The sequence below is a fragment of the Chelonoidis abingdonii genome, chromosome 26 (assembly GCF_003597395.2).
Source record: "Chelonoidis abingdonii isolate Lonesome George chromosome 26, CheloAbing_2.0, whole genome shotgun sequence".
NCBI lineage: Eukaryota > Metazoa > Chordata > Testudines > Testudinidae > Chelonoidis > Chelonoidis abingdonii.
This window is the reverse complement of record NC_133794.1, coordinates 10,893,090-10,907,799: the sequence shown is the minus strand read 5'-3', so window position 1 is coordinate 10,907,799 and position 14,710 is coordinate 10,893,090. Positions and strand designations below refer to the sequence as shown.

Sequence of the window (14,710 nt, the reverse complement as noted above, 5' to 3'; positions counted from 1 at the left end):
GGGGGGCGGGGAGCCCGGACTCCTGGGTTCTGGGAGGGGCGGGGAGCCCGGACTCCTGGGTTCTATATGGGAGCGGGAGCGGGGCAGGGACCCTAGAGGTCCTACATGTGGGGGTGGGGAGCCCGGACTGCTGGGTTCTTTGTGTGTGTGGGGGGGGCAGGGAGCCCAGACTCCTAGGTTCTATTGGAGGGGGTGGGCAGGGAGCCCGGCCGCCTGGGTTCTGGGAGGGGCGGGGGGCTGGCAGCCCGGAATCCTGGGTTCTATATGGGAGGGGGGGCAGGGAGCCCAGACTCTGGGTTCTCTCCATCTCTGGGAGGGGAGTACCACCAGGGGACCAGGTGTCTGAGCTACGCTGGTTCTGTCCCAGTGAGGGGAGGGAGGAAACTGCCTGAGCCAGGACTCCTGGGTTCTGTTCCTAGCTCTAACCTTGCATGAGCTCAGCCGTTCCCTGCCTGACCGCTGCAGTCAGTGTCCTTACCATGGTGCACGGGGGGGCAGGCCCCTAACCAAAATGCCCCTGCCCCACGCAGCTTGAAATGCAGGGAGGGAGTAGCTGCTGGCATCTGAGGAACTGAGACAAGTGCCAGACTTCTGCTGTGAATTCCCTGTGACCCTGCTGTGGCACTTAGAGGCCAGGGTGAGGGACATGTTAGACTTGCCTGAGATGAGCAGCGGGGCCGAGGGCTCGAGTGCTGGCCTGGGGAGCCCAGTCCGTTCACAGCCCTGCAGGGTAACGAGTTCAAGGAGAACACAACTTCCTTCCCTAGTGTGACTGAGACACTAGGTGCTCCTGCCTGGACCACCCAGCCTCTGCTCCCATTCCTCTGGGATCTCGGTGGTGGCTTCATGCAGCTAGGGCCCAAGGTGGTTCTGGGCCCCTGCCTCAGCCTCCTCCTTGCATCAGTTGCCCCAGAAGTGCACCGCGGGATGGCTGACGAAAGCCCTTGGAGTTTCTCTGGAGGTTACGGGGGAAGCACTGCTCTGAAATGCTGCTTTAACTGGCCAGGGAACCCCCCTAGGGAGGGCCAGGAGCCCCTGTGGGGGCACTGGAAGGACAGTGGGGACCTTGCCCTACAACAACCAAGAGGCTGAGATACCATGGGGACGAGCGCAGTTAGAGGAGGCAGCTCCTCTCCCCAGGCTCCCAGACCAGTTCAGCCTGAGGCTGCAGAGCTTTGTTCTATGAGCAAGAGAATCCAGTTCCTCTTGGCTTTTGATTCCAGCTGCGAAGCCCAGGCTCAGGGTAGCTTTCAGCAGCACTGCCTCTGATGTCTGCACTTCTAGCACTTGGGAGGAGATCCTGGCTCTTCCCTCAGCAGTGGGGTGGAAGCAGCTGGCTGGGAGAGGGCCATGGTGAGGCACACAGGCTGGTTGGCTCATTGCTTGGAAGTTCCCGAACATCATAGGCTAAAAATAGCCAGTGATTGGAGCAGGCAGTAGTTCCCAGTGGGGAGGGGTCCTGGGGTCACACCAGGCTGCAGTTCCTAGCAGGGAGGGGTCCTTGGGTAACCCTAGGCTGGAGCAGGCAGCAGTTCCCAGCAGGGAAGGGTCTTGGGGTCACACCAGGCTGGAGCAGGCAGCAGTTCCCGGCGGGGAGGGGACCTGGGGTCACACCAGGCTGGAGGGGAGGGTGAGCAGCAGTTCCCTATAGATTTCTTTGGGTCGCACTTTCCTTTCCATCTCTGCTAGTGCTGCCTGATTCTGGCTTCATGGGGTCCGGGGTGGGATTTGCCAAACCGCTGCCTTGTCTGATTCCGTCTTTGCTTTTCCCCCAGTCTTCTAGACGAAAGTGCATCTTCATACATCACCACACATGAGAGCAGGTGAGGCCTGGGGCTGGTCGGTACGTGTTAGGGTGGGATGCAGCTGAGATGCAGGTCCCATGGGGCCAGGTCCCTGCCCCCAAGCTCCCTCTGCAGCAGTGAAAGGAAGCTTTCCTGCTCGCTGTGCTGGAGAGAGCCGGCTTGCCCCACTCGGTCAGGCTGTGAGGACACCCAAGGGGGCAGCCCTCCACTTGCCCACAGCTGCTCCTGCCAGGGCATCAGGCTGAGACATGCTGCTCTCTGCCCTGGGCTGAAGCCACTGGCCCCCCTAGCATGACTGCGGGACGTGGTGTTGGCCCTTAGAGCCTCTCCTGGGCCCCTTTCAGCTCTTCCCGCAGCTGCTGCTTTGTTTTATTGTAGGGTTGCTGAGGGGAGCTTTGCACAGTGCCCCCTGGGCCCGGTTTTGGGCCTCCTGCTAATGGTTTTCTCCCTCTTTCGCCAGGGAGACTGCCTGGCCCAGACCTGACAATGGCAGCCGAGTCGGTGCCCACCTCCCTGCCCAGCTGGGAGCTGGAGGCCTGGTACGAGGACCTGCAGGAGGTGCTGTCCTCAGATGAGAATGGGGGGACATCCCTGCCCCCTGGGGGAGTGGAACAGGTGAGTAAGGGGCAGGCAGGGGGGCCCACTAGCCTGGCTTGCCCCTTGGCCCCACTGACTCTCTCTCTCTCTAGAAGGATCTTGCCACGCTTGATGCCACAGCGCTGCTATGGGGCTTGGATTGCCCAGCCCCCTTGGCAGAGCCGACAGGCAATGCCCCTGAGAGCTGCGAGCTGGATGCCAGCTTGACGGCCGAGCTGCTGGAGCTGCTGAGCGGAACGGCCGAGGAGCTGGTGGGGCTCCCTGAATCTGACTCCAGCCAGAGCTCCCCGGCTCAGACCTGCACGGAGGACGAGGAGGGGGCAGGCCCGGCCTGTGGCGTGAAGAGGAAGAGAAGCAGCCAGCCCCAGAGGCAGGGCAAGAAGCGGAGCGTGGAGAAGGAGCAGAATGAGAAGAGGGTGACAGAGCTGGTGGCCGAGAATGAGCGGCTCAAGCAGGAGATTGAGCGGCTGAGCACGGAGGTGGAGGCCACCAGGGCGGCGCTGATCGAGCGCATGGTGAACCTGCAGAAGGTGTAGGGCTGAACTGAGCCCAAGGGGCTGCAGGGTCCTGTGCCTGTTAGACTCACGATGGGCAGCTGGGCCCCACTGGGGTATGGCCCACTTGCCACAAGACAGGTGTGCAGAGCCAGGACTGGACCTGAGGCTGAACAGACCAGTGGCTGCCCTGGACAGACTGACTCAGACCACAGCCCCAGGGGCCCTACGGCTGCTGGTGCTGCGGGCAGGAGCCAGCAAAGGACCTGGCTGGCAGGAGCTCCCACTCCTGGTTGTGCCAGCGTGGTGTTCAGGGCACTCGGCCATGTTCTCACAGGCCAGCTGGCACAACCCAGCTGGCACAACCCAGCACATGACGAACTGCTATTTAACGAGGGCCGGTGACTCCTGCAGCTGCGGAAGGGGCTGTTGTAACAAGCGTCACAGCATGTCTAGCAAACCCTTTATTCTATGTCCCTGCTCGGTCCCCCATTACAGCCCGTCTGCCTGAGCAGCTCTGTGGGTCCTTGTGTGGGCTGGGAACAGCGCGAGGTGGGTCGGGGGCCCCTTGCACTCGGCGCAGTTGCTGCAGGAGGGGCCCAAAGGGGAGGCGAGGCTGGGCTGGCTGGGCTGTTCACAGGTATTTCTTCTGGGGCTGGAGAGGGCAGGTGCAGCTCTCCCAGCATGGGGAGAACCAGTGCTGCCAATGGGACTGCCACTGGGAGCTATTTCCTCTTCCCCTTGAGGGCCGGCGGCTCGGGGGTCTTCCCCTCGGCCACTGCCAGCTGCTTCTTCAGCTCCAGCAGCTTGGCAACCTCACCATCGATCTGCCCCTTCTCTGCCTTGCTGGCCTTCAGCTGGCGCACGTGGTCGGCCTGGGCACAGAGGGCAACTGTTAGCTCAGTGCTCTGACTCCCTCCCTGCCCCATGCAGAGCTGGAGCGGCTCTGGCCCCAGACAGGGGGAGAATCTGAACCACAGGGGTTGAGGGGCTTTGCCCTGCCAGGAGTGCAGCCTGCCCTGAGCACAAGCAGAGGTGCCACTCACCTGTTCGGCTACCTCCTCAGCCAGCTCCTTGACCTTCTGGGGGTCCCCTGCCAGCACAGCGCCTCCCCCGGGCCCAGAGGGTGTCACATTGGCTGAGGCCACGCAGGCAGCCTGTGCCTGTGGAGGGGAAGGGAAGTCAGGGAGTCCCAACACAGCAGGCTCTGCCGGCCTTTGCCAAGCCTAGCCAAGCCCCCTCCCTGGGGGGTTGAAAGAGTTCCCCCCGGTGGAGCCAGGCAGCAGGTAGGGGCAGTGCCTCCATAGCATCGGTGAGGGCACCACACATGCGTAATCCTGCAGGGCTGGGGCACACAGCACTGAGGGGGTGGGAGAAAAGGCAGGGACAGGTCACTCATGCCCCCAGTCTCCCGCCAAGCCCCGGGTGTGCCCCAGAGAGCGGGGCCAGCGTTACCTGCAGCTCCAAGGTGGAGTCTTCAGGCTGGGAAAGGAGAGAGGAGACAGCAGGTGAGGACAGGTAGCAAGAGCACAAAGCATGCGGCTGCGCAAGGCAAGTGAGGGCTTCCTGCCCTCCCCTGGGGACAGAGGGATTCACTCGCTCCCTGCCAGCAGGGGGTCCCCCCCACCAGCTCCTGCACAGCAGGGCTCTCCTTCCAGCAGTGGGTCACAGGAGCTGGGGGGCCTGCCCCAGCCCCAGAAAATGGCTCTCTGTATGAGCAGGCCCCAGGGTGCCAGAGATTCCACAGGCAGGGGATGGGGGTCAGGATTGGGGCTCACCTGCCCTCCTCCAAACCGCTTCCGCAGGGCTTCTATGTGCTCGTTCTCCAGCTTCTGGAACAGAGGTGTCACCTGGCACGGGAGGGGGAAACGTTAACGTCCAGCCTGCCCACCGCCTTCCCTCCACCCCCTCCAGACTCCGCCAACCCCCTGCGCCAGGCCCTGGCTGTGCGCCTACCGTGCCAATCTGGTGCCCGGGGGGCAGGAGGCAGAGGAAGGTGTCCGTCAGCACGTTGCAGGCCTGCGGCACACAGAGCTGGCGCTGGATGGTGGCGCTGATGCCTGGCATGTAGGGCTGCAGCATGACTGAGATCAGGGCAGCAATATTGACGGCCACGCCTGTCACCGTGCCTGCCCGAGTCCTGGAAAACGGGACCCCCCACGTCAGAGCAGGGCGCAGACTCCAGCAATCACAAAACCAACAGCCAGAATCAGCACAATGGGCAGGCTGGGCTAGCAGGGGATGTGGGAGGGAGGGGATCCCATATCGGGGGGTGCGGGTGAGTTTGGCCCATTCACCTGGTCACTTGGACTTGGCTAAGCCAGAGGAACAGCTACCCCCCCTCACTGAGCCAGGCAGCCCCAATTCCCCCCCACCAGGGGTTCCTCTGCCCCCCAGGGGTGAGCTGGTAGGTGGTATGGCCCTGCCCCCTACCTGTCAGCGTCGTGACCCTTGATCCGTTTCCAGGGTTCATTCACCTGGATGTACTGGTTGCCATAGCGAGAAATACTCAGGATGCAGCGCAGGGCATCCCGGATCCTGGGGGCGGGGTGGGGGGGGAGAGATACACGGACTCAGACTGCAGCCAGCATGGAGCACCTGCACCTCGCAGGCCCCCGCAACCTCCAATCCTGGGTTCCAGAGCCCACCATCCAGAGAAGGCATCATTGATGCCAGTTCAAATCTGTCCAGGCCCCTCACTGCAGCGGGAGGCGAAAATCTCGGCCAATCTGACCAGGGGGAATTCCTTCCCGACCCCACTTATGGTGACCAGCTGGAACCTGAGCATGTGGGTGAGACCTGCCGGCCACACACCGCGATGAGCTGGGGGAAGGAATCTCACCAGCTTGCTGTCCCTGGCTGCGTGGGGCATGGATACCTCTTCTGCCAGCTACTGCCCCATATACCCCCAGGCTACACCCTCCTGGAGCAAACCAACACAGGGCCTCTGGGGGCTGGCCACTCTGTGCCCCCCCTGCACCACGCTGACCACAGCTGGGCAGGGCATGGCCAGAGCCAGCCTGCCGGTGCCCCGCAGCCCCCGGGACGCACCGGACCTTCTCCAGCAGCTGGTTATACTGGCGCAGCTCCAGGGTGACATGAGCCAGCAGCCGCTTGTCATCCGCACCCAGCTCCATGGGGGGGACGCGCCCACCGAAGAACTTACAGACGAACATCCCGGCCCTGAGAGGGGAGAGAGCGTGAGCCACATTCCACCCACGCCAAGCCTGGCCCATCTCCTCCCACATCCACAGCCTGCCCCAGCTCCCAGCCCCACAGACCTCTCTGCAGCCCGGCACCCCCCGCGAGGCCAGCCCGGTACCTGTTGACGAAGTTGCCGAGGTTGTTGAGCAGCTCGGAGTTGTTCTTCAGCATGAGGTCGGTCCAGGAGAAGGCGCTGTCCTGCCCCTCGGGGCGCAGGAAGAGCAGGTAGAAGCGCCAGATGTCGGCAGGGATCCCCGTGTCCTGGGCCATGTCCCCAAACACCCCCACGCCGCGGCTCTTGGAGAACTTCCCATCCTCGTAGTTCAGGTACTCTGGGGACGGCGCGAGAGACTGGAGTCTGCACATCATCCCCCGGAGCCTGCCCCACGGCCTGCAGCCCCCATGACCTAACTCCTCCCTCGCCCCCCTGCACTGCCCCCTAGCAACAAACCCTGCTCTGCCCCCCCACTCTGCCCCCCAGCAACCAACCCTGCTCTGCCCCCCAGCAACCAAACCCGCCCTGGCCCACCCAGCACTGCCCCCTAGCAACCAACCCTGCTCTGGGCCCCCCGCACCGCCGCCTAGCAACCAACCCTGCTCTGGCCCCCCTGCACTCCCCCCTAGCAACCAACCCTGCTCTGCCCCCCCACAGTACCTCTTAGCAACCAACCCCACCCTGGCCCACCTAGCACTGCCCCCTAGCTAGCAACCAACCCTGCTCTGCCCCCCCACAGTACCTCTTAGCAACCAACCCCACCCTGGCCCACCTAGCACTGCCCCCTAGCTAGCAACCAACCCTGCTCTGCCCCCCCCACACTGCCCCCTAGCTAGCAACCAACCCTGCTCTGCCCCCCAGCAACCAATTCTGCTCTGCCCCGCCGCACTGCCCCCTAGCAACCAAACCCCCCCTGGCCCACCCAGCACTGTCCCCTAGCAACCAACCCTGCCCTCCCCCCACCCCCCCCGCACTGTCCCCAGTCCCTCCCTGGCCTGCCCTGCACTACCCCCTAGTAACCAGCCCCCTCCCCCCCCCACGGTACCCGTGGCGACGAGGTGGTTGACCAGCGTGTAGTTATCCTCAGCACCGAGCAGCGTGCAGGGGAAGATGACGCTGTGGAAGGGGACGTTGTCCTTGGCCATGAAGTTGTAGAGCTGGACCTGAAGATTGGAGGGGGCGGTCAGTCCTAGCGGTGCTGAGCCCAGTGGCATGGCTTGGGGGGGGCTCAGTCCCACCCTCAGAGCCAGCCTGGCCCCCAGCCCCTATGCACCCTGGAGCTGGGTGGCACCATGGGCGCTGCCTCTCCCTTGCCCCGTCTCACCTCATTGGCAAGTTCTGCCCATTCCAGACCTAATGAGTCCCAGATGGGCTCTGCCTCCTAGAGCAGGGGCGGGCAAACTATGGCCTGGCCGGCCCTCCAGCTGTTCTCGTCTGGCCTCGAGCTCCCGCCAGGGAGTGGGGTCTGGGGCTTCTCACTCCGTGCAGCTCCCAGAAGCAGGGGCATGTCCCCCCTCCGGCTCCTATGCGTATGGGCACCCAAGGGGCTCCACTCTGCACGTTGCCCCTGCAGCTCCCATTGGCTGGGAACCGCGGCCAATGGGAACTGGAGGGTGGTGCCTGCAGACGGGGCAGCGCACAGCCGCCTGGCTGCGCCTCTGCATACGAGCTGGAGAGAGGACATGCCGCTGCTTCTGGGAGCTGCTTGAGATAAGTGCTGCCCGGAGCCTGCACCCCATTGCCTCTCCCCAGGCTCCAACTCCCTTCCCCAGCCCTGATCCCCCTCCTACCCTCCGAACCCTTCAGTCCCAGCCTGGAGCCCCCTCCTGCACCCTGAACTCATTTCTGACCCCACCCCAGAGCCCGCACCCCAACTCCAATTTTGGGATCATTCATGGCCCCCCATACAATTTCCCTATCCAGATGTGGCCCTTGGGCCACAATGTCCCCACCCCCGTCCTAGAGCATTTTCTAGCCATGGCACCACAAGTGGGGGAGGGGACAGGCTTCAGATCCAGAGCAGAACCCAAGAGTCCTGACTTCCCCCCTCCAAGGTGGGGCCAGATCCCAACCCTCCGAGGGGCCCGGGCTCGACAGCGCCTCACCTGCTGCGGGTTCTTCCACCATCTCTCCCACTGGTCTGTGTAGTTGGCCGTGATGGACAGGTAGCCGATCGGGGCATCAAACCAGACATAAAACACCTGGGGGGACAGGGACAGAGCGGCACATGGGCACAGGAGCTCGCTCACCTTTGGTCAGCTCAGTCTCTGAGGCGGAGTCCGCTGCCCTTGCCCAGGGCACATACATGGGACGAAGCAGGGCGGTTCCTCAGGGGCAGCACATCCCAGGCTGGCCTGCCCCAGAGCAGGCCCACGGCCGCAAGGCAGATGCCCCACTGGAACACCAGGGCAGAGGATGCTCCTGGTGATAGAGCGAGCAGCAGAGGGTCCAGGCTGAGCTGCTCCAGCCTCGTCCGCCCAGCGGCCCAGCTCACCTTGTCACGGAAGCCGTCCAGGGGGACAGGCGTCCCCCATTTCAGGTCACGGGTGATGCAGCGGGGCTTGAGGCCGTCGCGGATCCAGGAGCGGGTGATGAAGCGGGAGTTGGTCGTCCAGTTGCCCGTGGCCCACGACTGCTCCAGCCACTTCTCCAAGCGCTCCTCCAGCTGTCGGGGGACGAGAAACAAGCCGGAGCTAGAACCCGCTATCACAGAATTTTTTATTTTTTCGTGGGCAGGCGGGTTCCTCCACCCCCTGCTCCAGACTCCTTCCCCTTCCCTCCCAGCACTCACCTGGGGCAGGTCCAGGAAGAGATGCTGCGAGGACTTCACCACCGGGGAGTCTTTGCACACTTTGCACTGAGGTTTCTGAGGGGAGGAAGCACAGGGCCTGTGAAGCACCGGGGGAGAGGGGGCAGGCGAGAATGCAGAGACCGCAGTGCACGAGGCAGGGGTTCAAGGGCCGATGGGCACACCCAAAGAGCCGCCTTCCCAGGGTCCTTGGGGAGTGCCATGCCGGGGGGACAGACAGTGGCCAAGCGCTCACTGCCCATCTCCTGCCATGCCTGACTCCCCCATGCCAGCCCTGCATGGCCCCGGGAGAGCATCTCTGCCCCCTGCTGACCACGGTACCTTGAGCTCCACCGCACTGATGAGCTTCCCGCACTTGTCGCACTGGTCACCCCGGGCCTCCTCGTAGTTGCAGAAGGGGCAGATGCCCTCCACAAAGCGGTCGGCCAAGAAGCGCTGGCAGCGCTCGCACCGCAGCTGGTCCACAGTGTCCGTCAGCAGCATGTTGCGCTCCAGCAGGCGCTGGAAGATGTCCTGGGCTATCCTGAGACATGCCAAGAGATGATGAGAGAACAGCAAGGGCTATGCTGGGGCCCTGCCGCCTGCCAGCCATCGCCCCCAGACCGCAACAGCTGCTCAAGGAATGCGGGGGGCAGCTCGTGCCTTGGTCTGGAGGGGGAACAGTGCCCAGCACTCGGGGCATCAATGCCCAACACACCAGGCCCGGGAGACAACTGCGGTGTCCTGACAGAGCCATGGCAGCCCCATGGGGAACGTCCCCCACTCCGCATCCTCCTCCCTCCCCGGTCTTGCTGCTCCCGCGCACCCGCCCCAGTCCAGCTCCGCTCTCCTGGGCCCTGCCCTGGTGACACCCCCGGCCGGCGCGATACCTACGCGGTCTGGTGGGCCGTGGTGGTCCGGCCAAAGTAGTCAAAGGAGATGTCGAACCAGCGGTAGATCTGGATGTGGATGGCATTGTACTTGTCGCAGATCTGCTGGGGCGTCAGCCCCTCTTCCAGGGCCTTGGTCTCCGTGGCTGTGCCGTACTCGTCCGTGCCGCACACGTACAGCGTGTTCCAGTTCTGCAGGCGGCAGTACCTGGCCGAAGGGGGGAGCCTTAGGAGACGAGATCCCCTGGAGGGGCCTTGCGCCCCGCTGCCCTTGGGGGCTGCAGAGGCCCATGGGGTTTGAGGGCTGCTGCGCTGGACCCCTGGGGCGGGGAGGGGAGCGGTGGGGCAGGCTCTGGGAAGTGGCCTCTAAGCTCTGTCCTTGGGCACCCTTCTCTCTCACTGACCCAAGGGGGCAGACGGACCTAGCGCCCTGCTACCCCAAGTGCCTGCCATACCCAAGGCCATGGGTGCCAGTCATGCCTACACAGCAGCGTGGCCCCCCTCTGCCAGCCCAACCCTCGTCCTCCTCCAGGCTGGGACACGGCTACTCCAGCTGGGAAGACCCTGGATTCCCCTTCCTCTGGGAGCCCAGCAGGGCTGCGCTGGGGGCTGGCTGAGGCTCCCAGCCAAAGCCACCAAACCGCCAGGACCTGCCCCGGGCCGCCGTACCTGGCAAAGACGTCGGCGCTGAGGACGCAGCCAATGATGTTCCCCAGGTGGGGCACATTGTTGACGTAGGGCAAGGCGCTGGTGATCAGCACGTTCCTTCTGCCCTCCACAGGCAGCCTGGAGAGAGAAGGGCCATGAGCCGCCCAGGGAGGGGGATCCTGGCCTGCAGGCTGGGCCCAGATGGCTGGGCCCTTGCCCCCCAAACCAGCAGGGGCTTGATATGCTGCCCAGGGAGAGAACAGGATGAAGGGCCCCCTCCCATCACTCCCCTAGCGATCATGGGCCAGCCAAAGGGCCTTTTGTGACAAAGTGGGAATATTCTTAATGTTTTCTCTGAGTGCTGTGTGGGTGCCTCAGTTTCCCCTATACATTTCTTGAGTGTCATGGGGTATGTGAATGTTGCAGAGCCCTGGGGGACCAGTGTGATGGTGTCTGCACAGAAAATGGCCAATACCCTGTCTCCTGGCAACTGATGGCCTGGGCCCCTCCTCTGCAAGGTGCCAACTGCAGGTGTTGGAGAACAAAGAGGTCAGGTGATCTCCAGGCCCAGGAAAGAGACAAAGGCGAGGGGGGGCGGGGCTGAAGAGTTTGTTTGGAGCTGGCTGGGGAAATGGAGGGGAGCCCAGACAGACCTCCTGGCCTCCCCTGGCCCCCCAAGATGGACCCGACTGAGGGGGTCCTGTTCTCTGTACCTTCAAGGCCGGTCTTGAACTGTGTTCCTGTCGGCTAAATAAACCTTCTGTTTTACTGGCTGGCTGAGAGTCACGGTGAATTGCAGGAAGCCAAGGGTGCAGGGCCTTGTCTCCCCCAAAGTCCATGACAACTTTCACGGGCGACAGAGCCAGCCCCTTACACAGCAACGCCACCCGCCATGGGTGAGCTCAGCAGCCAGTCCCGCACCCTCCAGCCCCCCGCTCAGCTCCCTTCTCCCCACCCACGGCACTCACACAGGGCTTGGCGGCTGCCAGCGTTCGGGCAGGGCTGCCGGGCCTCTGGCCCAGGCTTCTGCGGCAGCTGCGATTTCTTCCTCCGACAACGAGCGCTCAGCCAATTCCTCTTCCTAGCGGGAGGGATGCCGGGTGAGCGAGGCGGGGCAGTAGCTGGGCTTGGCGCTAGGGCCACAGACGCTCAAGGCAAAGCCACCGGCAGAGAAAGCTGCCAGCTGGAGCCCTGCACCCCAGTGTGGGGCTGGAGAGTGTCCCCGCACCCAGAGGAAGGACGGGCACTGCTCCAAGCAGAGGGCTCGGAGCTTCTCCTCCCGCGAAGCAAGTGCCCGCACACCCACCATATGCCTTGCTGTTCCCAGTAGTGTTTCAGTTCAGCTGTCCCCGGGGGCTGGTTTTATGACACACACTTGAGTTCGGGGCCCAGAGCTCAGAACAGCTGCTGTTTAAAGGCCTGTGGGTTTCTCTGACAGGCAGGGATACCCCCCACCCTACCCCCCAGGGTCGGGCTGCAGCCTGATCCCCTGGACCAGGCACAGAACGGCAGCAGCATAGGTCCATGGCTGAGCAGACAGGGCCAGAAAGGTTCCGTATAGCATCTCTCTAGAGAGGGTTTCCATGCTCTGAAGAATTGCGAGAATCCCCAGCCTGGCTCAGTCCCCAGTCCACCGAGCGCAGTCAGCCCCGGGACGGGACGGGGGGCAGCCGTGCTGGAGCGAAAGGGGGACAGTACCTCTGGCTCATTAGCTGCTGGCTTCTCCCAGTGCAGGGTGGGCCCTGGCTGTTTCTGCAGATAGAGTTTGAACGCCTGGACTCCTTTGGGCGTCAGCACGGACACAGCGGCGCTTCTGCAGGGCTCCGAGAGGTTCATGGTCTGGAACCAGCTCCTCAGAGCATGCAGCTCATCTTCGAAAGAGGAGAAGGGCGTCAGCGCCAAGAGGGCAAGAAAAGCGTCACCCCGGGTGGGCACAGGTGCCTAGTCCTGAGCAGACCCTCAGGGCACCAGCACCACAGCCCCCGGCAGCAGCTCTTACCTGGCAGGCAGGATTCATCCCGCAGCACAGGGAACAGGGCGGCCCACAGGACAATGTCGGCTACCGATTCTGCCTCCTAGAGGAAAGCAGAGTGCGTGAAGGCGAGAGCAGCAGGGAGCCGGACGCTGGGGGTCTTTGTGCAGCTATATTTATTGCAGGAAAGCGGTACGTCCTGCAGCTCCGAGCGAGACGCTAGCATTGCATGCTGGGACTTGTCCTCCGCGGGCAGAGCTCACCACATCAGAGACAGAAGCTACAAGCTGCTTCCTTCACGTGACTTTGAGCACCTGGCCAGCTGCCCTTTGTAGGGCGAAGTCGGGGCTCCCTGGGCTAACGATTTAAGCGATTCCAAAGATCAGGGGACCAAAAGCCAGGACTCCTGGGTTCTATTCCCAACCTGGTCATGCCCTTCCTGTGGGAGAGACAAGGCACTTCAGCTCAGCGGGCCTCTGTCCGTACATTACTCACCCCGGCGAGGTAAGGAGTGGCTTTGCTGGTCAAGCTTTGATCAATGTAGGTTAACGTTTTCCTGATGGCCCCCAGAACCTCTTCTCCTTTCTTTCCTTGCACCAGGTGGCAATACAGGGCTGTGGACACAGCCGGCTAAGGACAGAGACAAAGGTTTAGCACCATCGGAGAGAGCCCGTGCATCGGACACGCGTGCTGCTGCCAAGTTGCGCTTCTCCAGGTGACCCACCTGCAGCTCTGTTGTTTCCCATTCAAGCCACTGATTGGTGAGATCGTTGGGCTCCTTTCCAGCTAGGAGGAAGAAGTACCTGCAGGACAGAAAGGAAGGAGAGGGCTGAACACATGTGGCAGATCCAGCCCAAGGGATTTGGCAGCCCAAGTAACTCCACTCAGCGCCCGTCACGGGAGCACTGACTTCCCCACACTCACACAGCACATCACTGGCACAGCTGGGAACAGACCCAGGAGTTCCAACGTCCCTTTGCTCTAACCACTAGGCAGAGGACTTAGCATATTTTTTGGTGGCCTCCCACTCTTGCTGGTGGCCGCACTGACATGTTTTCCTAAAACACTTCATTAACGTCAGGAGAAACAAATAAACTTCCACATCCACACCCTCAAATCCTGGTCATTTCTTCATGTACTAAGTCTCCTGGAAAAGTGATACTTGCCTGTTTAATATCCCTTTTTTCAGCAAGCCCCAGGACAGATTAAGCCCTGGAAGGGGGGGAAAGCAAGAGGGGGAGGTAGTGGGAGCCAGGGGCCACGGGGGGGACGCAAGGGGGGCCTGGGGTGGCAGCAGAAGCCCCACCTGCCCCCCTCCTGCCCAAGGTGGGTCGAGAGCTCACCTTGCTACTGCAGTGTTGTGCCCCACCTGTCTCCAGAGGCACATCCCGGAGCAACAGGGAGGGAGGGGAAGAGATTGATACTTTGCAACCCACCCCCCCTCTGGGTCTGTTCTGGCCCCCCCGTGGCCAGACCCCACATTTGAGAAACTCTGCACCAGACCCACTCCCCAGCTGGCGCCAGGAACCCCTCCCCCCTGGCCCTAAAAGCTACAGGAAACACTTCAGCAAAACCAGAGGATTGCCAGGCATGAGATCCTGGGGCGGGACCCAGGCCTGAACACTGAATGCCCAAGAACCGGCCAGGACCCAAGAACAGCACGATGCCAAGTTCCTTGTCCGACTGCAGCAGGCACCGGGGAGCCGCTGTTGGGGCCCGTTCCCAGCTGCGGGACAGCGTGTGCTCAGAGAGCACTGGCACGACCTCGCCCCGAGGCTGGGGAGACCCGCCAGCCCAGAAACCAGCAGGGGACACTTACTGACAGATGGCATTTGGGGAGAAGAGGACAGTGCCGCTGTCCAGGTGCAGGGCTGGCACCCGCGGGTGGGTCAGAAAAGGGACCACGTGACCTGCCGAGGGAAAAGCATGTGGCATTAGGGCACTGGAGCCTGAGCCAAGGAGACCGGGGCCTAGGGAGAGGGGAGGATTGAGGGGCATGGGCCCTGGGGGATCTAAGGCACAACCGGGGGGACTGGGGGGCCCTGAGGGAGGTGACCCCAGACAAAAAGGGGCTAGGACACGGGTTCTCAAACTGGGGGTCAGGACCCCTCAGGGGGCCGTGAGATTATTACATGGGGGGTCGCGAGCTGTCAACCTCCACCCCAAACCCCGCTTTGTTTCCAGCCTTTATAATGGTGTTAAATATACAAAAACATGTTCCTAATTTATAACAGGGGGTTGCACACAGAGACTTGCAGAGGGGCCGGGTTGGGGGGCGCTGGGGGAGTGGGTGGTTGCTGTGGGGATGGGGGCAGGG

At 62.8% G+C, this 14,710-nt stretch overlaps 2 protein-coding genes across 4 annotated transcripts in view; one reads left to right on the top strand and one right to left on the bottom strand.

Moving 5' to 3' along the window:
- The first annotated feature begins 474 nt into the window (after window positions 1–474).
- Window positions 475–3,148, top strand: DDIT3 (DNA damage inducible transcript 3). Its single transcript, XM_032770089.2, has 3 exons — window positions 475–1,823; window positions 2,266–2,420; window positions 2,495–3,148. Exons 1-3 carry the CDS (start codon window positions 1,814–1,816, stop codon window positions 2,936–2,938), a joined length of 609 nt encoding a protein of 202 aa, XP_032625980.1. The 5' UTR covers window positions 475–1,813; the 3' UTR covers window positions 2,939–3,148.
- A 199-nt stretch (window positions 3,149–3,347) lies between these two features.
- The window catches only part of MARS1 (methionyl-tRNA synthetase 1), a 12,534-nt gene continuing 1,171 nt past the window's right edge, over window positions 3,348–14,710 (bottom strand). The window contains exons 2-22 of one of the 3 annotated variants that reach the window (XM_032770086.2): window positions 14,213–14,303; window positions 13,118–13,196; window positions 12,889–13,023; window positions 12,421–12,496; window positions 12,120–12,292; window positions 11,390–11,502; window positions 10,443–10,559; window positions 9,778–9,981; window positions 9,226–9,427; window positions 8,887–8,961; window positions 8,590–8,760; window positions 8,201–8,296; window positions 7,141–7,258; window positions 6,219–6,432; window positions 5,948–6,079; window positions 5,330–5,434; window positions 4,853–5,036; window positions 4,675–4,746; window positions 4,352–4,378; window positions 3,943–4,059; window positions 3,348–3,771 (exon numbers count right to left, since the gene is read on the bottom strand). In XM_032770086.2, coding sequence (XP_032625977.1) covers window positions 3,622–3,771; window positions 3,943–4,059; window positions 4,352–4,378; window positions 4,675–4,746; window positions 4,853–5,036; window positions 5,330–5,434; window positions 5,948–6,079; window positions 6,219–6,432; window positions 7,141–7,258; window positions 8,201–8,296; window positions 8,590–8,760; window positions 8,887–8,961; window positions 9,226–9,427; window positions 9,778–9,981; window positions 10,443–10,559; window positions 11,390–11,502; window positions 12,120–12,292; window positions 12,421–12,496; window positions 12,889–13,023; window positions 13,118–13,196; window positions 14,213–14,303 — 2,651 coding nt within the window. In that variant the 3' untranslated portion in view covers window positions 3,348–3,621. Of the gene's footprint in view, window positions 3,772–3,942; window positions 4,060–4,351; window positions 4,379–4,674; window positions 4,747–4,852; window positions 5,037–5,329; window positions 5,435–5,947; window positions 6,080–6,218; window positions 6,433–7,140; window positions 7,259–8,200; window positions 8,297–8,589; window positions 8,761–8,886; window positions 8,962–9,225; window positions 9,428–9,777; window positions 9,982–10,442; window positions 10,560–11,389; window positions 11,503–12,119; window positions 12,293–12,420; window positions 12,497–12,888; window positions 13,024–13,117; window positions 13,197–14,212; window positions 14,304–14,710 lie in introns of those variants that run through there. The other 2 variants (XM_032770087.2, XM_032770088.2) reach the window with 2 other exon arrangements.